General features: G+C 46.8%; 1 protein-coding gene across 1 annotated transcript in view; it reads right to left on the bottom strand.

The window, feature by feature from the left end:
• Nucleotides 1-1,591: 1,591 nt before the first annotated feature.
• Nucleotides 1,592-22,281, bottom strand: part of LOC310793740 (adenylate cyclase 9) — a gene marked incomplete at its 3' end in the record, with an annotated part of 60,835 nt that continues 40,145 nt past the window's right edge. Inside the window, exons 2-11 of the mRNA XM_083655614.1 lie at nt 21,685-21,869; nt 19,748-19,855; nt 18,133-18,407; nt 17,646-17,748; nt 16,526-16,743; nt 10,818-10,977; nt 7,293-7,441; nt 5,978-6,007; nt 3,847-4,138; nt 1,592-2,596 (exon numbers count right to left, since the gene is read on the bottom strand). Coding sequence (XP_083511740.1) covers nt 1,592-2,596; nt 3,847-4,138; nt 5,978-6,007; nt 7,293-7,441; nt 10,818-10,977; nt 16,526-16,743; nt 17,646-17,748; nt 18,133-18,407; nt 19,748-19,855; nt 21,685-21,869 — 2,525 coding nt within the window. The remainder of the gene's footprint in view (nt 2,597-3,846; nt 4,139-5,977; nt 6,008-7,292; nt 7,442-10,817; nt 10,978-16,525; nt 16,744-17,645; nt 17,749-18,132; nt 18,408-19,747; nt 19,856-21,684; nt 21,870-22,281) is intronic.

The raw sequence follows: 22,281 nt of genomic DNA on the forward strand, positions 1-22,281 counted from the left end.
TCTCTCAAAAATATAGTTGTTCATACTTGTAGGCACCACAAAACAATCAGCTAGTTTAGGTTGCATTGCACCTACAGATCACTCAATTAAAGTGGCACAATTTAAGTATATTGATACAGTAGTGGGGCCCCCTCAATATAGAGGCTGTGATTGGATCAAAGTCAAAAGTCCCATCCCTTCAACAGCAAATCACACAGCTAAGGCAGACAATACTCCAACTATTGACTGAATCTAGTGATAGTTTGATGGATTCTTTTCTTCAGTGGCAATTAATGGATCTTCACAAAAGTTGAGTCTGAGGTCTTAAACATTGTACTGTAGAAACCACGTTGAGTCTAATCATCTAATAATAATACGTCTGTGATCACCACTACACACTGATTGTCACTCACAGTTCCACTTAAGTATCTTTAAAGTGCCTTCCTGCTTTTGTGATCACATCGCCTCTCTTTTAAATCACCCTTTCTTCCTAACCTATTCCCTTCTCTGATTTCAGTTTGCCTTTGATTGTACTTGCTGTGACAGACGAGGAGTCTGTTTAAAAACTCTCTTTAAAAAGCTATCTCGTGGTAATAACTACCAAATACAAGTGGTCGAGAAAACACTGCTTGTGCAAGACCTGTGCTTAAATGTGCATTTAGCTGCTACACAAATCTACACTAAATCTATGTAGCCCTATTTAGTACTATGTCCCTTTGTACTGAGACTAGCACACTGTACAATACTGTATCAAGCCCTCATGTCAAAGCAGAATACATATAATTAACACTGCTTATTATGATTCCCTCATTCTACCCATCGTTCCCTGCTCAGCCCATCATGCTGCACTGGCACTTATATCAAATCTAAAAATTAATTTTCCCTTTAGTCAGGTCAAGAATTTGATCAAGTTCAAACAAAATGATATGGCACAAAAATAATGATTTTTCAAATACTTGCATTGAAAAGAAAAGCATGGAGTAAGAAACCACAGCATGTTCCGTAGTCTAAATCTTACAGGGGGAGAAAGCCCATACAAAGATTGTTAAAACTTTTTTTTGTTCAGTATTTCATATTTGTTCATGGTTCTAGTCCTGAAGGCACTTAACAAAAAAGAATAAGAAACACCAAAAAATGTCCCTTCCCTCCTAGCCCCAGTTTAGCCATTTCTCCACTGTATATCACTGTGCTCAACACAGGTCCAACCCACCCCAATACTGAGGCAACATTGCCATGAAAAAAAACAAAAAACAAAATGTTAGTAGCCATTTTTGTAGCCACTATTGTCTGCGTCCAAACACACGGAAGGACCGACTCCCTCTTCTTCATCCATGCCTACTACTTCTGGAGAAGGAGAAGAGACCTCACCCTCGCCTAAAGTAAGGAATGTCCCGCCCACTATGCCTACAGACAGGCAGACGGACATGGAGAGACCCCGCCCACTATGCCTACAGACAGTCAGACGGACCTGGAGAGACCCCGCCCACTATGCCTACAGACAGGCAGAGACGGACCTGGAGAGACCCCACCCACTATGCCTACAGACAGGCAGAGACGGACCTGGAGAGACAGCAGTCGGGAGCAGCAGGGGGGGAGGGGGGAAGAGGACGGATCAGAGACGAGAGTAAAACTCCTCGTTGAGTTTCTCCAGTTCGTCGTCGGCCTCCTCCTCTTCGTCCTCCTCCTCCTCTTGAAGTGCGAGAGGCGCGGGCTGCACTGGGGAGGCGCCGGGTTCTGGGTGTAGTTCTGGGAGGGGAGGGGAGCAAAAGTCTGTGGTGGGGGGTCGCCCGCCGAGGGGCGTAGCGTCCCTGTAGCCCTCCTCCCTCGCCTCTGTGGGCTCGGCTGGGACAGGCCCCGGCCCTGCAGCGCCGCGTTGGGGTTGAGGAGTGTGAGAAGGAGGAGTAACGTTACAGGGAGGAAGAGCTGTTGCCGTGGCAACAGATTCCAAAGTCTTATTGGCTGGTGCTGCCGTGGACGCATCTTGGTCTTGGCATCCCGGTACGCTTTCCCCGCTTTTGGGGTACAGAAAGGTCCTCATTTGTCCTTTGCCTTTTACATTTACGGTACCTCTGTAGTCAAACTCTAGGCCCATGGCGCTGAGCACGGCATGGCTCTCCTCGCTCACCTGCACCCGGCACTCCACGCCGGTGGAGTCCATGCGGCTGGCGATGTTCACCGTGTCTCCCCAGATGTCGTAGAGCAGCTTGGTGGTGCCGATCACGCCGGCCGTCAGCGGCCCGTGGTTGAACCCGATGCGGAGCTTGAAGCCGAAGCCCAGCATGTTCTTGTTGAAGTCGTCCAGGACGCCCATCATGTCCAGGGCGAAGTCGAACAGCGCCCTCAGGTGGGCGTGCGGGTCGTCGCCGTCGCTGTCGGCCAGCTGCTGGACGTTCAGTCCCGACGCCGCCATGTAGGTGGCGCCGATCGTCTTGATCTTCTCCACGTTGGCGAACTCGGGCTTGCGCAGGAGCTCGTCGAAGTCTCCGATCAGCTCGTTGAGGACGCGGTAGCACTCTTTGCCGCCCTCGTAGCTCTCCTCGTAGAACTCGCTGAAGTTCACGATGCTGGCGAAGATCACGCCCGCGCTGTCGTGGTTCTTGGAGTAACTCTGCGTCACCTGAAGAGACACGGGGAGATGATGGTATTACAAAGAACACTTATTGTGAGAGAAATGCTTTTAATTTAAGGATTTTGGTTTCCAAGGTGTGTATCTCTGTATAGACCATTGAAGCCTGACGTAAATTATCCTTCCAAATAAGGGATTGCTGGTTTCATCGCCTTGTCAGACTAATGGAAAAATGAATAGGGCTGTAAATGATTGCCTCTAACTATGTCCAAGGCCAAAAGGGACTATTTTCCTTAAGATCTTTGGATTTAATATGAATTTCTTTATTTGTTGAGGTGTGTGTGGACCCGTTTTGAATCTGTGTGTGATGAAACAATGTAAAAAAGCTTAGCATTTCAGTATTTGACGCCGACGAGCATCTGATGCAGGTTCTAGCATAGAGAGGTGGCTCCTGTGACACAACATCCACACCTAGTTTGTGGTGGTTTCACATATTTAACCCATTGATACCTGATGCAGCATTTGCGTGTATATCCCTCATTTGTGTGCGTATCCCTTTAAGACCGCGAACCGCGTTAACGCGGTTCGCGGTCTTAAAGGGATACACACACAAATGCCGCATCAGGTATCAATGGGTTAAAGGACAAAACAATTGGAACAAACAACAACGACGGGAACCAGAGATCCTAAAAGGAACCAGACAAAATGTGACACCACTTCAGTGGTCTATTATTGAAATGATTTTCTCGTTCCTTGAAAAAAGCCAAACACTAGCTGGCTGTGACCAGTGATGGTACAGTGAGTAGGATTATCCTCTAGTCTTCTCCCTACTGGCCTACCATCAAATCCCATGACAACTTTCTTTGCTGTCTTCTTACTCGGTGTGACTTTGAGCTGTTCTACTCTCAGTATCATTCAAGAAAAAGAAGAGTGATGGACTGCCAGTTTTCCTTTAAAATAAAAATAAAAAACACATGAGGTTCACATGTGAAAACATGTGCAACACATGTGAAACCCATGGGAAGTGTGTGGTTTTGGAATATTTTCACATGTGGAAAACATGTTATCACGTGTTGTATAGCAACATGTTTTCCACATGTGGAGCACATATGGGAAAGAACATTTACATGGGTTTCACACATTTCAAATGTGAAAATGTTCCAACACCACATGCTTCCCATGGTTTTTCATGGTTTCACACGTTTTCGCATGTGAAATTTAACATGTTTTCACATGTTCACATGTGAAATCGCATATGTTCGCATGTGAAGTTCATGTGTTTTTTCTAAAAAAACAACAACCTTGAGTTGCTCAGCGACATGGATGGGGATGATGTTGCCCAGTAACCACTCCGCCTGGTCTCGCATCATCTGGATCTTGAAGCGGTGCTTGTCGGCCTCCACGTTGCCATGGTAATGGAGGCGGTAGCTGACCTCGAACTCCCGGTTGAGGAACCAGACCAGGAGCAGGAGCAGGAAGAAGGCCAGCACGGCCTCTGGGACCAAGAGGTCAAGAGGTCGCAGCGGAGAGTCGGGGCGCGGCTCTGGAGTGGTTGACGCTGAGCCTCCATCGCTCAGAGCGGTCACGTTAACACTGAGGGAGACAGGAGCCAGGGCATGAGACATGGAGATAGGAGGATCAGCAAAAAGAAGAGACAGGGCAAAAGTGAAAAGAGATCAGTTTGGGCTCAAAGAGATAGCAGAGCAAGGAAATGAAGGATAGAGCTAAGTACCGCGAGACTTTCCTGCCGCTGGCCTGTGGACTGACTTGACGAGAGTTGTGTCTCACTGACCCGACAGGCGAAAATGGGATGCCTGTAACTACCGCTGAAAAGAGCTCGGGGGGAGAATAGCAGTTTGATCGTTCTTTAGGGATCAGTTTATGATGATATGCGTCGAAAACGGGAATAAAACTGTCTATTTACATGGATGAAAAGCACGCTGCCACGTGGCCCCCACGGAGCTCCATTCTAGGACTGGCTTGGACACTATTGATCTCAAAACAACGCCTAAGACGGACAAAAACGCAAGAACAAGAACACTGGGTGAGTCGTCAGATAATAATGAATGTGAGGAGAGGGCTCCAGGTTAAAAAAAACGAAATTCTCCTTTAAGCAGATAGCTCTTAGTAACCGGAGTATCTGGGGTGCATGTAGGCGTACTCAGCGGACAAGCATCTGTGGGTGGATCTTTCCTGCAAAACCCCCACCGCTGAAGCCACATGTTCCACTAATCCTGCCACAGCCATCTCTCCTGTGTCTCTCCTGTCCGTCACAACTGTCTTCCTGTCTCAATGAAGACAACATACTAAGGAGGAGAGAGGACCGCCCCTCTGCCTTCAAAGAAGAAAGGAAAGGACAGGTGTGACAGAGACAGAAGGATAAGACACAGGAGGAGGGCTGTTGATAGGCAGCAGTTAGTGGGACACCTACCTGTAATACTGAACTATACATAGATAGTGCATTTCACATTTCCACTACAGTACTATCAAAAACATATCACAAAATCTTTCCATTTTCTTCCATGTCAGGCAAAAAAAAGCACGAATTTACCAAAGAAGAAAGTGAGTCAATCTATAGACCTTCGTGAAGGCATACAAACTACGACTTAAAGGAACAGTTCACCCCAAAATGAAAATGCTGTCATCTCCTCAACCAGTCACCACTGACTTCAGTTGGACTGTGCACAGAAGTCAGTGGTGACTGGTTTTCTCTCCAGTGGTGCTGCCAACCTCCCTGTGTGTTAATATGGACAAACTTCACCTGTGTTTCACTGGCATGAGGGTGAGCAGACGATGAGAGAATTTTGGGTGAACTGTTTCTTTAACTGTATCCTGTATGAAAATGCAAACTGATGAAGAAAGAAAGAAAGAAAGTGCTTGTGCTTGTCAGTGTCTCTCGCTCTGCCTCAGCAGGGCAGCTAGCTAACCTGTGGCTTTAATAGAAAAAGCGAGGCTGCGCTGGCTGTGTGAGTCATTTCCAAGCACTGGTGACATTTAGCAGCCATTACAGCTGCTGAACGTGCCGTGTGAGAGAGAGCGAGAGAAGGTGGGGAATAAAAAGCAGGAACGCATGAGAATGAGTGAGAGAGAGAGAGAGAGAGAGCGAGAGAGAGCGAGAGAGCGAGAGAGAGTGTGAGAGAGCGCGTGTGTGCGCGAGAGAGAGAGCAAGAGAAGGTGGTGAATAAAAAGCAGGAACGCGTGAGAATGAGCAAGAGAGAGAGAGAGCGAGAGAGAGAGAGAGAGAGAGAGAGAGAGAGAGAGAGAGAGAGAGAGAGTGAGAGAGAGAGAGAGAGAGAGAGAGAGAGAGAGAGAGAGTGAGAGAGAGAGTGAGAGAGCTGCGGTTATTGAAACATAAAAGAGGGCCATCACTCCTGTTGACCCCTCAAATGTCTCTCATCCATCAAACTTCTCTGTTTCCACGGCGACACTCACCCAAGCGCAGGCAAGCTGTTATTACCAGAGCTGAAAGAGAGGAGGGTGGTGTCGGTTAGAAGAGAGGAGTGGTCACATTTACACACACACACACACACACACACACACACACACACACACGCACACGCACACACACAGATGAATGACATGAATGACACATATATCTGCTGGCTGAATGAGTCCTCTCAGAGCAAATGGTTCAAATCCAATTGGCTTAATTGCACAATTGAATTGTAACTATCTATAACAAGCTGAGAGGTTATTTTGGTCATACGCGCTGGTGAATTTATGTATGAATTCACTAATGAATGTAGAGCACAAACTTATGGCTCTATTACAAGACAGACCTTAGTGGTGCTGCATGGGTCATTTCATAGTTACACCAGGAAGGTTGGCTACAGCTAAATAAGGGTGGATAATTGCAAATATATATATATATATATGTATATATATATGTATGTATATATATATAAATATATATAAATGCCAAACACAAAGCCTTAAAGGGACACTCCGCCGATTTTCAACCGGCTTTGTAACATTCGAACATCAGTAGTACCGGTATATCAGAAAACTGTAAACAGGTTTGAAGTCGTTCATTTAAGTTGACAGTTATTGAGAGTTGATTTGAGTAAAGTTGTGGAACCAGTGATGTCATTTGTGCATGAATTACATTACTGGTCCACAACTTAACTCAAATCAACTCTCAATAACTGTCAAACTAAATTAATGACTTCAAAACAGTTTGCAGTTTTCTGATATACTACTGATGTTCTAATGATACAAAGCTGGTTGAAAATCGGCAGAGTGTTCCTTTAAGTTTGTAAAGCATTTTAACATTGTCTGTGTCTGCCATGTTCATTTACAGGCTACTTGTAGATGATTGCCACGGCATACATCAACACCTTAGGTATTTAGCTTGAACTGTGAGAGTGACCAGTGCTTGTGTACACTTCACTTGTATGTAGCTACTATTTGCTACCTCGCAGTTCCACCAAGCTGCTTCAACTAAGTACATATTAAATGTGTTTGCATGCATATGTTTGCACTTGTGTGTGTGTGTGTGTGTGTGTGTGTGTGTGTGTGTGTGTGTGTGTGTGTGTGTGTGTGTGTGTGTGTGTTTACACTGTACATGTGTGCATTTGTGTATACACACTTGTATGAGTATGTCATTGTGTGCTTGTGCTGGTTTACGAGTGTGTGCATATTTGCGTCTGTGTGTGTGTGTGTGTGTGTGTGTGTGTGTGTGTGTGTGTGTGTGTGTGCGTGTGCGTGCGTGAGTGCGTGCATGTGTGTGAGGACTGTAGCTGCCCACCTGCTCCTGTGGAGGGGGCTGTAGAGCAGCAGCAGCAGCGTGACTCCTGTAGCGGTGGCCAGTACCGAGCGCATCCAGAAACTCAACTGACAGAAGTTGCAGTACTGGATGATGGCCAGGATGGTGGCACAGCACAGGAACATTGTCACCTGGAGAAAAGAAGATGGGCCATTATGTGTTTCTCAAAGCAATAAAGAACACAATAAAGGCAATTAAAACACAACCAACTCAATTGCAATTCAACATGTAAGACCGCAGTTTGTGTGTACTGATATCTGGCTACGTTAGCACACAAGATATACAGCTGAAATTATCTTTTTCTTGCCATTTGCAAATTATGACTTTTGTACTGCCCTCTTTCTCTGTATCAAACTATGAATAGCCCTTGTTAGCTTATGGGCAAGCTGACATGAGATATGAGATTCAAGGTTCAAGGTTATCTTTATTATCCCAGAGGGGCAATCTGTTGTACAGCCAGCCAGCAGTAACCACATAACCATCAGACCAACAATAATGAATCGACAACAAATACAGTATAAAGTACAAATTATTAAAAAGGCCAATGGCAACAGGGACAAATGAGTTCTCAAGTCTATTGGCAGATAGTATCTGCAGCCAGGCAGAAGCAGCTTGGACAGAATGTGGCTAGGAGCAGCCAGGCAGAAGCAGCATGGACAGAAGGTGGCTAGGAGCAGCCAGGCAGAAGCAGCTTGGACAGAAGGTGGCTAGGAGCAGCCAGGCAGAAGCAGCTTGGACAGAAGGTGGCTAGGAGCAGCCAGGCAGAAGCAGCTTGGACAGAAGGTGGCTAGGAGCAGCCAGGCAGAAGCAGCTTGGACAGAAGGTGGCTAGGAGCAGCCAGGCAGAAGCAGCTTGGACAGAAGGTGGCTAGGAGCAGCCAGGACTGACTGGGCCTTCTTCAAAGTCCTGACGTTGTCCAGATGAGGAAGGTCAATTAGGGCCTGCAATTTTCCTGCACAATTTTGACGATAGCCTGCAATCTGTTTCCATTTCTGAGGGTAAGTGAGGTTAAGTGAGTCTGAGGGTAAGTGAGGTTAAGTGAGCCTGAGGGTAAGTGAGGTTAAGTGAGCCTGAGGGTAAGTGAGGTTAAGTGAGCCTGAGGGTAAGTGAGGTTAAGTGAGCCTGAGGGTAAGTGAGGTTAAGTGAGCCTGAGGGTAAGTGAGGTTAAGTGAGCCTGAGGGTAAGTGAAGTTAAGTGAGCCTGAGGGTAAGTGAGGTTAAGTGAGTCTGAGGGTAAGTGAGGTTAAGTGAGTCTGAGGTTAAGTGAGCCGTACCAGCTAAGTGAGGGTAAGTGAGGTTAAGTGAGTCTGAGGGTAAGTGAGGTTAAGTGAGTCTGAGGGTAAGTGAGGTTAAGTGAGTCTGAGGGTAAGTGAGGTTAAGTGAGTCTGAGGGTAAGTGAGGTTAAGTGAGTCTGAGGGTAAGTGAGGTTAAGTGAGGTTAAGTGAGCCGTACCAGCTAACAAAGGACAATGTGAAGACTGATTCAATAAAACAGGAATAAAACATTTTCATTAAGGTATTGTCAACGTTACTTTAACGCTTACGATAAAAGTACATTTGCCGACGGGCTGAGTTCAACAAATACCATCCTCCCTTCATTCTGGGTCATTGAAAAGTGCTATATAAAATAAACAAATTATTATTATTATTATTATTATTATTATTATTTAAATACTTGGACTTTATTTCAATGGAGTTTACATTAAGCGCAGCCCCTCAGAGCCAGAAAACAGTCCATTGAAAATATATAATCTTGATGCAATAAATACACGGGTAGTTTTTTCCATGTCAGAGCAGAGTAAATACCTAATTTAGCTTTTTGCTATAGGTATCTTGAGGTGATTTTCTGCATTTGATATTCTGCATCTTCAGAAAATCCTTGTCTTGGGCCGCCTTGGTAGCTTCGTGCATTTGGGGACGCAAATCTATTCTAATATACACACAGCAGTAATCATTTGGGCACAGATTTGTTAATGATGACATTGCCAGGATAACATCTCTCTCTCTCTCTCTCTCTTTCTCTCTCTCACACACACACGCACGCGCACACACCCACGCGCACGCACACACACACACACACACACACACACACACACACACACACACACACACACGCACACACACACACGTCCTCCCTCTATCTCCCAGCCATGCAACCCCTCTAGCGCCGCTATTGGGTCTTAATATCTTCAAAGGCATAAAGGCCCAGAAAACTGCCTATCTAATTAAGCGTTCTCCCTGGGACTACCGCTTTGATCTGCAGGCCCTGAAGGAGGCGTGTGGGAGAGAGAGACGGGGAGAGAAAGAGAGGGGGAGCAGGGCGGGACAGAAATGGATAGAGAAATGGGGTGTTGAATTTTCGGGGGGGGGGGGGGGGGGGGGGGCAAAAAAAAGAGCAAAAAGCAAAACACCACACATCTTGCAAGCAGCCAGGGCTCTTGAAGCTGGAAGAGGAAGAGTCAAACTTATAGAGAGCTGGATATGGTCATATGGATGGCCTCGACTCAAAGCTGCAGACTACGGCTGCTCTCAATCTTCTCACATACACGATTCAGAGAGGAAGAAATGTCAACATCTCTGGTGCCAAGGTCCACAGGCGAAGCCTCCTGAAGCCTCTTGGTTGTTTTCCTTCTACAGTTCCTATCAGTGCTAATGCCAGCTAACGGCTCTGCATGCTCTCAAAGGATCTTTGGCTTCAGACCGCCACGGGCAAGGGTTCAACCCGCCCGACTTCCCTCTGCTTGCTTTGGCTTAGGTATATCAAAGAGGGCAAAGCATCACAGCTTGGAAATCACGAGTATGACTACTACAATTAGCAGCAGTAGTAGCAGCAGCAGCAGTAGAGGTAGTAGTTGTAGTAGCGGCGGCAGCAGCAGTAGAGGCAGCCGTTTTAGTAGCAGCAGTATCAATAGTAGTAGTAGTAGGTAGAAGCTGTGATAGTAGCAACAGCAGTAATAGTAGCAATAGTGTAGTCTCGGTAGTACAAGTAATAAAGGTAATAGTAAGTGCAAGGACCTGCAGAATTCAACAAACATTGGAAAATACTGTATCTGTGGGTGCTGGTTTCGTGAATTACTTCAGAATCGTTGTCATTCAATTGTCAGGTGTCAGCATGGTAATCAGCTGAGTGACCATGGAAAGGTGTCAGGATGGTAAAACAGCTGGTCACCAAGAAAAGTTGGCCATGGCTGAACTTTTCGTGATCATCAGTCATCAACAGTCAATGCAATTTAATTTAACAGTTCTGCTTGGTAAGAGCAAAATGGACGAGTCGCTGATTACAGCCATTAAAAGCTTCCCAGTTCTCTACAACTTTTATTTGAAACATTACAGGAATTACGTAACATGAAACACACACGCGCGCGCACGCGCACACACACACACACACACACACACACACACACACACACACCTCCGATGCATGCACCCATACAGTCTTTTTCATCTGTTACTACACCCCCCCCCCCCACACACACACACACACGTCACCCTCATGTTGTCCCTGTTACCTGGATAGGCAGGTGGAGTGTGCAGGTGAGGTGGGAGAAGACGGAGACGGCAGGAAGTGAGACCAACACGGCCCCGATCACATGACGGGGGATCCAGCCGGAGACCGCTCTGAGCAGGGAGCGCGTACAGCTCATCACCTCCTCCAGGTAGAAGGCCATACTGCAGGGGAGAAGAGGGGTGGGTGTGTCAAAAGTGGAGAGAAGACAGGAGAAAAGGGTAGAAGAGTTAGACATCTGAGCGTCATCTGAGGAAGAGCAAAAGTATAAATCCTAAGGCTTATCAGTATTTATTCAGCCTTTAACCAGGTAGTCTCACTGAGACAAAGACCCGCCAAGAAAGCTGCATCAAGACCAGCAAGATACTCATACTCATACTCATATATTCTTTAGGTTTGGTACCAGAGTTCGACCAGTAAGTGTATAACTGTATCAGGTTGACAATTTATCAATTTACTTCTATTTTATTTTATTTCACCTTTATTTATCAAGCCAATGTCCGAACAGAGAAATGACTCCAGAGTAGCGGTGGGACAAAATATTGATACTGGAATATAGGATTATACTTCCTCTTGTGATATGTTATCAATACACTGGTGCCAATTGCCAAATATTGATATTTTCTATTTTTATTTACATAAAACAAGTAGGTAAGCACTGAAATGTATCTAGATTTATGTAAGACAAGTTGGTTATGCTTGTTAATAAATAAATACATTGATCAAATCAATCAATAAGCACTGAGATGTGTATTTTCTTTTTCTGCATAGATTTCTTTTCTTCTGTAAACTTAAATTGCACAGATTGAAAATATTTTTGTGAGGCATAGTTGTATGCTTCCTTTAAACATTTTAACTCCAGAACAAATTTTAACTCCGAACTGCCAGAACTGCTTTCTGGCAGTTCGGTCTTTTGCCAGTTTATGGCTATTTTACATTGGAATTATGTTGACATGGACAAGTTGACATGGACAAGTTGCAGTCTGCGTGCGTGCGTGTGCGTGTGCGTGTGTGCGTGTGTGTGCATGTGCGTGCGTGTGCGTGCGTGCGTGTGTGTGTGCGTGTGTGTGCGCGTGCGTTAAAGCCAAGATCAGACTACACAATATTTTTTTGTCTTTCACGAACGACCCAAAAAGCCACAAGTTTTCTCACGCAGTGAAAAACAACATCATAATTGATAACTCACGGAGCGAAAAGAGGACTGCCAGCGCACAGGCAGGCAAGACAGACAGCACAGGGTAGCAGCACCGCCCCAGAAGCCGCACTTCAAGCTGAGGTCTAAAGGAACTTGTCGTAATGTAGGCAAGAGAAGACCAAAAAGACTGGCATGCTAGTCTTTTTGTCGGGGTGTCGTGAGGTGTCCCAGATGCCACGACACACTGGTCTTTCATGATGTCACACTACAAGAGTAAAGACGCCCGTTCGTCGTTCCCGATGGTCCTGGTCGGGCCTGTGACCAAATCGTGTTAATATCAGGCTGAATTTGTGTAGTCTGAGGCAGACAGAAGCACACTAAGCAAAGACTCTATGCACTTTGTTGTACATTGTTTCATCTCAGTTGTCAAATTATTGATTTATTTGTATTTTATTATTTTTCTTCTTGTCCCCCTTCTTCCCAGATTCATGTTATATCTGTTCCCTTCCTGTTCATATGTGTGGTGGGAGGGAGGCTGTGGAAGAGTGTGGGTTGTTCTGGAAACCCCTGACTGTGATTCTGAAGTGCCCTCGAATATAATAAATAAAATATTGGTTAAAGTTGTCAAATTCTGTGAAACTGACACCACAATGCAGCGAATAAACACATAAGTCCTGCTTTTTGCAGGGGTATTTTTTCTTCTTCTTCGGCTACACAGATATCGCGATGTACCATAGATTAACTGTCCTGCAATGTATCGAGTATCGCAGAATCACTGCATCGTGATAGCATCGTTAAGTTAAGTTAAGTTATCCTTTATTTATCCCCTTGGGGAAATTCATCCTCTGCATTTGACCCATCCTCTACTAGGAACCTTCCTAGAACTAGGAGCAGTGGGCAGCCACTGTGCAGCGCCCGGGGACCAACTCCAGTTCTTTTTGCCAGTACCTTGGTCAGGGGCACTGACAGGAGTCTTAACCCTAACATACATGTCTTTCTTGATGGTGGGAGGAAACTGGAGCACCCGGAGAAAACCCACACGGACACGGGGAGAACATGCAAACTCCACACAGAAAGGACCTGGGCCGGACCGGGGTTCGAACCCGGGACCTTCTTGCTGTGAGGCAACAGTGTTAACCACTGAGCCACCGTGCCGTCCAGTTATCACGGGCAACGTATCGTCATAGTATCGATTGGTGTCGTCATGACTACCTCTGCGATTCCCACCCCTACTCCAGAGTGGTGTGTGAGCCAAAAATCCCTTGTATGGGTTTTAGTGGAGAGGTGTAGTGTCGTACGATGGTTTAAGTTAGTGGTTTTCAACCCTGTGCCACTGAGGTCTAAAGAGTCTGCAGGTTTTTATTCCAACCAAACATGACAGCAGCCAATTTGGAAACCTGTGCACTCTTGGGTCTCCATGGCACAGGATGGAAAACCACAGCTTCACATGATGTTTTAGAGGCTTTCCCACCCTGCCAAGAATACAATTCTGGGGGGAAACACTGAAGCCTTGTTGTTTTGTGGCATGAAAACATAATTGAAGTTTGAAATAATGAATATCGGCACACAATATCAGCAACAGCAATCCCATCGGTTCAACCCTAATTGGTACGCTAGTCACACACCCAGAGACACATCCACATACTGTATACACACAGCCAGGTTTAGATGTTAACGGGATTTTACAAATCAGATTACAACAAAGAAGCGGTAACTGTAATCCCTTACAGTTACAGAAAAGAAGATTACAGTTACATTTAGTACAAATTGGGATTACCAGCAGATTACAATTTTAAAATGCATTTTAAAATAAAGAACGATGCGCACACATTAGAACACTCGGGTCCAACTCCCAGCAGTTTGTGAAATAATAGTCTGCAGCCAGTTGCACCAGCTGACATTGTTATTTTTCACGTTGTATTATTATAAATGCAGAACAAAAGTAATCCAAAAGTAACGGAAGGTAATCAGTTACATTACTTTATTATTGTGATTATTTTTTATTTTTTTACAGGTAATTAGTAATTGTTTCGGATTACATTTTCAAAGTAACCCTCCCAACCCTGCACACAGCCTCCACATGCATCTGCATGGCATCTGCCTAAGGGTGGTTTCACGTTAGGAAGCAAGGACCGTTTCCGAGCACACTTGACCCCAACTGACCCCGGGTCCGGTTTGTTTGATCAGTGTTCTGTGCCCGGGCACACAACAGCAAACCGTTCCTGGGTCCACTTGAAAAGGTGGTCTCGGGTACGCTTCAGGTGTCCCCGGGGACGGAAGGAACACGTCAAGTGTGAACACAGCCGTCCCAAAACACTGAAGTGGACTGCTATTTCTTTACAGTGTGACGACCAGTTATCCTATGTTTGGGACTTTTGTGACCTACAGAGGTAAATACGAGTTTGTGTATTGTTCTCTATATACTGTGACAAATGTTACGTGTAAAATCGAGTTGTGTTGCTGTTAGCATTAACGTTAGTTTGTTGATATCTGATTTGGTATGAAAGCAAACGCTAATGGGCCATTTCCACCGCTGGTATCAGCGCGGCCCCGCCCAGCTCGTCTCGCTTTTTTGTCTCATTCCACCGATCAAAAACGTGGACAGCCCAGGTTGAGTCGGCGTTGAGTCGTGCTAGTTTTGGTCCCTGCTTTGTTGAGGTTCCAGCGCTGTGAACCCGGTACCATACGGTGACGTGAAAACACTGCAGACGACTGATTGGTCAGGCAGAATCATGTTTACTGTATCTACTGACTGTCAATGCTGGATACCAGTTTAGTGGAGCTTACCTTCTCTTCTGTTAATGTTATTTCCATCAGTCTTTTGTGTTGCTGCCTTCGGCTCTGGTGAAATAAAATCGATCTCCTTGCTCAGCTTTAACATGACGGTGATTTCCAATTGTTTTTTAGAGAGAAAAAGTCCGCTCCTCGTGTTAGGCCGGAGGCGGGGGTTTAGTGAAGCCGCGGTCTTGCCTGGTGAGAGGCCGCCGGGGTAGAGGCTTCCCTTCTCCCTGTAGCGCAACTCCCGTCCCACGCGCAGTGCATGCATGTGAGTTTGAGTAACAACAAAGTGATATCCATTCTCCTAGCCGATTGTCACATTTGCCCATGTACACTGTAGGTCATTTAGAGGCACCAGTATTTCATAAACAGTTTAAAAGTTCTGTGTATGGATTTAATTTTAACGTTATACGTTATAGCCTACTTCGGCTATGGGCGGAGGGCAGATATGCGGTCCCTATGACGACCAGGTGTGGGCGGAGGCGAGTAAACTTGCTATGGAAACAGAGTCTATATCAAGTAGAGACGAGTAAGACCAGGTCGAGTAGAGCTGTACTGTGCTGTTATATGTGGTGGAAATTAGCCATAATACTAACGACTACTGGCTATTAGCAACACAACTCGCTTTCCACTATACATTTTAAAGTCGAACTGAACCCGTCACGTGCGTCGCAGTCCGTTTCAGACTGAAAACATCATTTGTCTGAGATGACAAGTTGAGAGGCGGGTCATAGTATCATGTCGATGATTTGATTTGACAATTCTGTCGACTGGCTTTGGTATTGGTCAATCATGGCGTGTTCCACCCCCAAATTGAGTGGGATTCAGCGTGTTGTCGTGCTACGCGAGTGGGATCCGCAGAGTACCAGGCAGGCAGCTGCTTCGTGCGGAGCGAGCGGACAATCCGATGCATGGGTGCTGCCCGCCCGCCTGGAATCTCCGAGGACAGACCCCTGACTACCATGCTCTCAAGCGTGCGCCTTTTACGCTATTTCTGTAAATACGATATTCCTGGAATGCGCGTTTTAACGAGCCAGTTACATTTCTTTGCATTCTTAGAGATTATAGTTTTTGTTTTTTGTTCATGTTTCTAACAATTGGCCAAGTTAGTAGTTAGTTTATGGGATAGGAATTCTGCCAGATGACAGGCACTAGGCGCCATTTTCTACTTCATTTGGAAGAGAAAATGATCCTGAAATGAAGATTTGATTGACAGCTGCATGTCGTGATATGATTGGTTGAAATGGGGTAGAAATTTGATAGTACTAGGTGACGTCAGCAAACTGTACATTACTGTTATCAATGAAATCTTGAAAAATGAACTTTTGATGTGAAAAAGTGTGAAAAACCAAATAAATTAGATTTTTGTGATTTTTTTTTGCATACATTATTAAATAGGTGCACTGCATACGCAGGTATTTGAACTAAAAGAAAAGAAAAGTCATTGTTGGGTTCAGCTCAACTTTAAGTTTGTATTTACCTCTTGTAGTAGATCACAGACACAAAACTCCTAACCAGGATAAACTGGTCGTCCACTCCAATACTATCCACATAATCCACTTGGCAAATGTTAACCTACTCTTCTTTGTTGTGTTTATTGGCTGATCGCAAGCCAACTAGATGCATATATCGCCCCCTATTGTATGAGAGTGTGTAGAGATGTAAGCCTGCCCGGTGACAGAACAACAATTATAATGTGAAAGCGGACTGGCGGGGGAGAGGGGAGGGGGCAATCGTTCTCGGGCTCGGAAAACAAAAGCAATGGTTCCTAGTGTGGAAACACTCTAAAGCCACCTCACCGTATGGAGAGCACCAGGGAGGCCAACTCCAGCAGGCCGGCCAGGGGGGCGATGGCCAGGGCGGCGGGAGCCGGGGGGCCGGCGGCCACGGGGCTGACCAGGGGCGGGAGGAAGCATGCCAGGGTCAGGGCCAGGAAGACCAAACAGCTGAGGAGGACGTCCAGGAAGGAGCTGAAGGTGGCACTGGCAGAGGTCTGCACTTGGACCTGGTTCTTCACCTGGAGAGACAAACCCATTATGATCCAATCCGTCTCACAAAATTATCATAGCAGACTGGACTATTAGGCTTGGCAGAGGCCTGCGCTCTCTGAGTGCACTTCTACAGTGGTTTACAACTAAGTGCGCAACTAATTCTAAAGTTGTTCAGCCAAATTAACTAATTAACCAGCTAAATGTATTTCCAGAATACAAAATAACCTCCGTTCCATCAATACTGGTGTGGTTAAGTAGAAAATATTTTTGTTAAAAATAATGAGAATAAATTAACTGATTAATTGAAAATGGTCACAGGTTTAGGCTTTACAACTTGGCCAGGAAGTTGCAGCCAAGTAGAGAAAGAAAGGAGAGACTGCCACTGAATATTACTGCAAACATATTTAATACAATTAATTGAGAGGTTGAATGTGAGAGAAAGAAAATCTGTGATTTATTTTGTGCCATGTAATGACACTGGTGTAACAGCAGAGGGCTGTAAGAGTGCTAGACCAGTGCAGGCCAGATGGAACTGGCATTATAACAGTGAGAGGCATACTAGTTTGGAGAAAGGAGGGATGTCAGCGGGACCCACAAAGAAACACACACACACACACACACACACACACACACACACACACACACACACAGAGTTTAAGAGTTATTTTAAGATTAGTGCTCAGGATGGGACAGAAGTGGTGAGGGTTAAGGTTAGGGTTATAGGTTAGGCCCTAACCTAGGGAATGAATATAGTAATGGAAAGTTCTCATAAGTAATTATACTAGTATACTAGTGTGTGTGTGTGTGTGTGTGTGTGTGTGTGTGTGTGTGTGTGTGTGTGTGTGTGTGTGTGTGTGTGTGTGTGTGTGTGTGTGTGTGTGTGCGTGCGTGTGTGTGAATGCGTGCGTGCATGCGTGCGTGCGTGTACCTCCTCCTGGTAGCTGGTGCGATAAGCCATCTCCAGTGGTCTCTCTAGGAAGTTGAGGCTGATCTTGTTGATGGGTGGTTTGAAGAAGTAATCCTTCATCAGGCTAGGAACCAGAGAGAACACAGGATCAAAATATGAAGAACCTCCACCTGGATTCACTTGGTCAGTCTATTTCATGGAAAGAGATCATCATTAGATCACTATATTTTGTGGACCCGTTTACAGTATATAACCACAATCATACAGTACAGTAAGACAATGAATTTATGCTAGTGCAGACAATATCAGGAGTACTATTCAAGAATATCATAACAGCTGCTCTCCTTTGAAATGAATGAATTTCAACAGAGGGCGAAACATCCCACACATTAAACTTGACGGGTAATAAATGGGTTCTTGATTAATTGTAAGAGGACTGAATAAATCACAGTATCAGGCAGTATCAGCTCATTAATTTCACCCCAACCTCCACTCCCCCCGACCTCACCTGTCCTCCCTGATAACATCCACAAAGTGGGCGTCGCTCTTCTCTCTGAAGTTCTTGGCGCGGAGCTGCATGAGGGCTGAGTGGTCCATGCCCGTGCTGGCCGGCCCGGCGCCGCCCGCCATGCCCAAGCTGGTGCCGGTCCCCGTGCTCGTGCTGGTCTTCTTCTCCTTCTCCTGGAGCATGTCGCACAGGGAGCTCTGGCTGGCCCGCACCGCCTCCTCCAGAGGAGGACTCAGCAGACCGTTGGCTGCCCGGGGACTGTGGCCCGGGGCAAACTGGAGAGAGGGAGGAGAGGAGGAGGAGGAGAGGAAAGAGAAGGAGAAGGGGAGAGAAGAGAAGATAAGGAGAAGGTTAAGGAAGAGAGTGTGAGTGAGCACAATCCTTCGGATGAGACGTTAAACCGAGGTCCTGACTCTCTGTGGTCAATAACGATCCCATCGGCACTCTGCGCAAGAGTAGGGGTGTAACCCCGGTGCCCTGGGGGGTGTAACCCCGGTGCCCTGGGGGGTGTAACCCCGGTGCCCTGGAGGGTGTAACCCCGGTGCCCTGGGGGGTGTAACCCCGGTGCCCTGGGGGGTGTAACCCCGGTGCCCTGGGGGGTGTAACCCCGGTGCCCTGGAGGGTGTAACCCCGGTGCCCTGGGGGGTGTAACCCCGGTGCCCTGGAGGGTGTAACCCCGGTGCCCTGGGGGGTGTAACCCCGGTGCCCTGGGGGGTGTAACCCCGGTGCCCTGGGGGGTGTAACCCCGGTGCCCTGGGGGGTGTAACCCCGGTGCCCTGGGGGGTGTAACCCCGGTGCCCTGGGGGGTGTAACCCCGGTGCCCTGGAGGGTGTAACCCCGGTGCCCTGGGGGGTGTAACCCCGGTGCCCTGGGGGGTGTAACCCCGGTGCCCTGGGGGGTGTAACCCCGGTGCCCTGGGGGGTGTAACCCCGGTGCCCTGGAGGGTGTAACCCCGGTGCCCTGGGGGGTGTAACCCCGGTGCCCTGGGGGGTGTAACCCCGGTGCCCTGGGGGGTGTAACCCCGGTGCCCTGGGGGGTGTAACCCCGGTGCCCTGGGGGGCGTAACCCCGGTGCCCTGGGGGGTGTAACCCCGGTGCCCTGGGGGGTGTAACCCCGGTGCCCTGGGGGGTGTAACCCCGGTGCCCTGGGGGGTGTAACCCCGGTGCCCTGGCTAAATTCAGGCCTTCCTTCCATCATGGCCACCTAATCATCCATCCATCCATCCATCTCTAATAGACCCTTTTCACGGGGGCCATTTTGTGGCAGGATATACACAGGTGCAAGCAAAACACTAACGAGGGTTTCCAACTTCCAATCATGGAAGATAGATCTTGAAAAGCGCCATATAAATGCAATCAATTATTATTGTTAGTTGGGGGGTTTGTAGGGTAGCTAGGGTCGATGATAGGATTGACAAATGCATAATGGTGCTGTCACTGTGTGTGTGTGTGTGTGTGTGTGTGTGTGTGTGTGTGTGTGTGTGTGTGTGTGTGTGTGTGTGTGTGTGTGTGTGTGTGTGTGTGTGCGCGCGTGCGTGTGTGTGTCTGTGTGTGTGTCTGTGTGTGTGTGTGTGTGTGTGTGTGCGCGTGCGTGTGTGTGTGTGTGTGTGTTTTACCTTGGCACTGCTGGACTTATGCTCCTCCTGGCAGCCATTGAGCACAGCCACCTCGTCCCCCTGCTCTGACCCTGCTGACACAACCACAGTGCAGGACGCACAGGAAGGCTGGAGAGATAACCAGAGGGGCGGGGCCACAAGACAAGACAGGTTCATTTACATTAGACACAAAACTCACACAAACTCGTATGTTTGAGTCATCCCTCCTTCTACTCATATTATATGATGACTGCACTGTAAGCATACGTTTTTGTGAACACTTCAGTTATTCTCGGTCAAAGGACTACTAGATGCATTAAGATGCCTGTCGTTGACATCATCACCTTTCCCACAGTACTAAGCAACTTACTAAGCGTTTGTTCACACCAGGCGCTTAAAGTCGAACTGAACCTGTTCGTCATGTGCATAATGAGTCCGTTTCAGACTGAAAACATAGTTTGTCTAAGATGACAGGTTGAGAGGCGGGTCATAGTATCATGTCGATGATTTTATTTGACAATTCTGGGGACTAGATTGGGCTTTGGCCAATCCTGGCGTGTTCCGCCTCCAAATCGAGTGGGATTCAGTCGTGTTGTGGCGCTCCCCTCGGGAAGGGCCTTTTGACGGGAGGAGTGGATGTCAGCGACCCGCAGGCAGCCAGCTGCCTTCGTGTTGCCGAGCGGAGAGTGCAGCACGTCGGCCTGGAATCTCCGAGGTGCAACCCCTGACAACCAAGCTCTCGGATGCGCGCGCCATTATCGTTGCTGTAACGATACGATATCCCTGGAATGCGCGTTTTAACGAGCCAGTTACATTTTTTTGCATTCTTAGAGATTATAGTTTTTGTTTTTTGTTCATGTTTCTAACAATTGGCCAAGTTAGTAGTTAGTTTATGGGATAGGAATTCTGCCAGATGAGAGGCACTAGGTGCCATTTTCGACTTCATTTGGAAGAGGAAATTATCCAGAAATGAAGATTTGATTGACAGCTGCATGTCGTGATATGATTGGTTGAAATGGGGTAGAAATTTGATAGTACAGGGTGACGTCAGCAAACTGTACATTACTGTTATCAATGAAACCTTGAAAAATGAACTTTTGATGTGAAAAAGTGTGAAAAACTAAAGAAATTAGATTGTTGTGATTTTGTTTGCATACATTATTAAATAGGTGCACTGCATACCCAGGTATTTGAACTAAAAGAAAAGAAAAGTCATTTTTGGGTTCAGCTCGACTTTAACAGAAGCAGAGCTGAAGCTAAAGCCACGCTGAAGCCGAGCTCACGCTAAACCGGTCACACAAGAAGCACTCTCTTTTCCTCAGCGCCTCACTCGGCGCGCCTTGACCCCGCCCACAACTTCCATTGACTTCATGCCTGGCAGCTTCACGTTTCGAAAATAGAACTGAATCCTGAACGATCGCTTCAGCGTGGCTTGAGTGTGGCACGTGGCTGGTGTGAATGGCCTCGCCTGTTAACAAGGACGCTGAAATGAAACTTGTAGCTTCAGCGTTGCTTGAGCCTTGCTTCGGCGTATGGTGTGAACATCCTGTTAGGGCTCTCTCATTCATTCACAACTCGCATTAAAATGGACATGATGGAGTAAGCGTGGTCAAGATATGGGTAATTGCAGTCAACACAACTGTTGCGTGTTGGCTGCACTTTGGTACAGCACAAGAAAAAAAACAATATGGACAGATCCACAGTTATGTAAATGTGCCTCTGTCGAGGACTGATTGAATGGAGAGGAACCAAACCACTGGACAATTACTTTTTGTTTTTTCTTGTTGGGTTTTCAGGCACAAGAAGCACGAATGCTAAGGTACGTGGTCGAGCATGAACCAGGTGTTATAGGTCAACATCACCTTCCGTTGGTTTAGAAACTGGCAAGAACCATGACCGACTGAATGGCGGAGGCGTCCATCTCTATTTTCCACACCCACTCGTTCCCTGTGACTTACCACGGTCCTGTCTGCCGGTCGGTGGGGCAGCAGGGGCTCGGCGGCCTGCGCTCCCCCAGGGATGAGGTCCGGGGTGTGGGGCTGAGGACAGGAGGGCAGGCTCCCGCCAGGCTGGCCCAGCTGGGAACAGCCACACTGGGCCTCATGCTCCAGCTTCCTCCCTGAGATCAGGTAGGTCTTCAGGCCTGAGGGAGAACTTTTGTTTAGCACTTTTCAAAAAGCATGCCTCAATAACGTACTTTATAGACATTAAAATGATTAAACTCAACATAACAGACAGGGACTACAAAATAGTGAGGGGAAGAATCCCTTTTATATATATTTATGGATATATATCTGACCTGGAAGAATATTGGAGGCATGAATCATCTTGGTCCTGCTGTGTTCACACAATCTGTATTTGTCATTGTTTTATTAATGTTATATGTTTGTTAAGTAACCCCCCGGGGATTAACAAAGCCCTGTCAAACATAAGATCATGGCTAACACCAATAATCCCACACCTCATAGTGAGACGAGTTATTCACCCATGAGTCCTACACTACATGAGGCCTACACGTAGTCTACAAGCAGTCAGATGAAGAGCGTCAGTGTGCT

The sequence above is a fragment of the Poromitra crassiceps genome, assembly GCF_964638095.1.
Source record: "Poromitra crassiceps genome assembly, chromosome: 19".
NCBI classification, from domain to species: Eukaryota; Metazoa; Chordata; class Actinopteri; order Beryciformes; family Melamphaidae; genus Poromitra; species Poromitra crassiceps.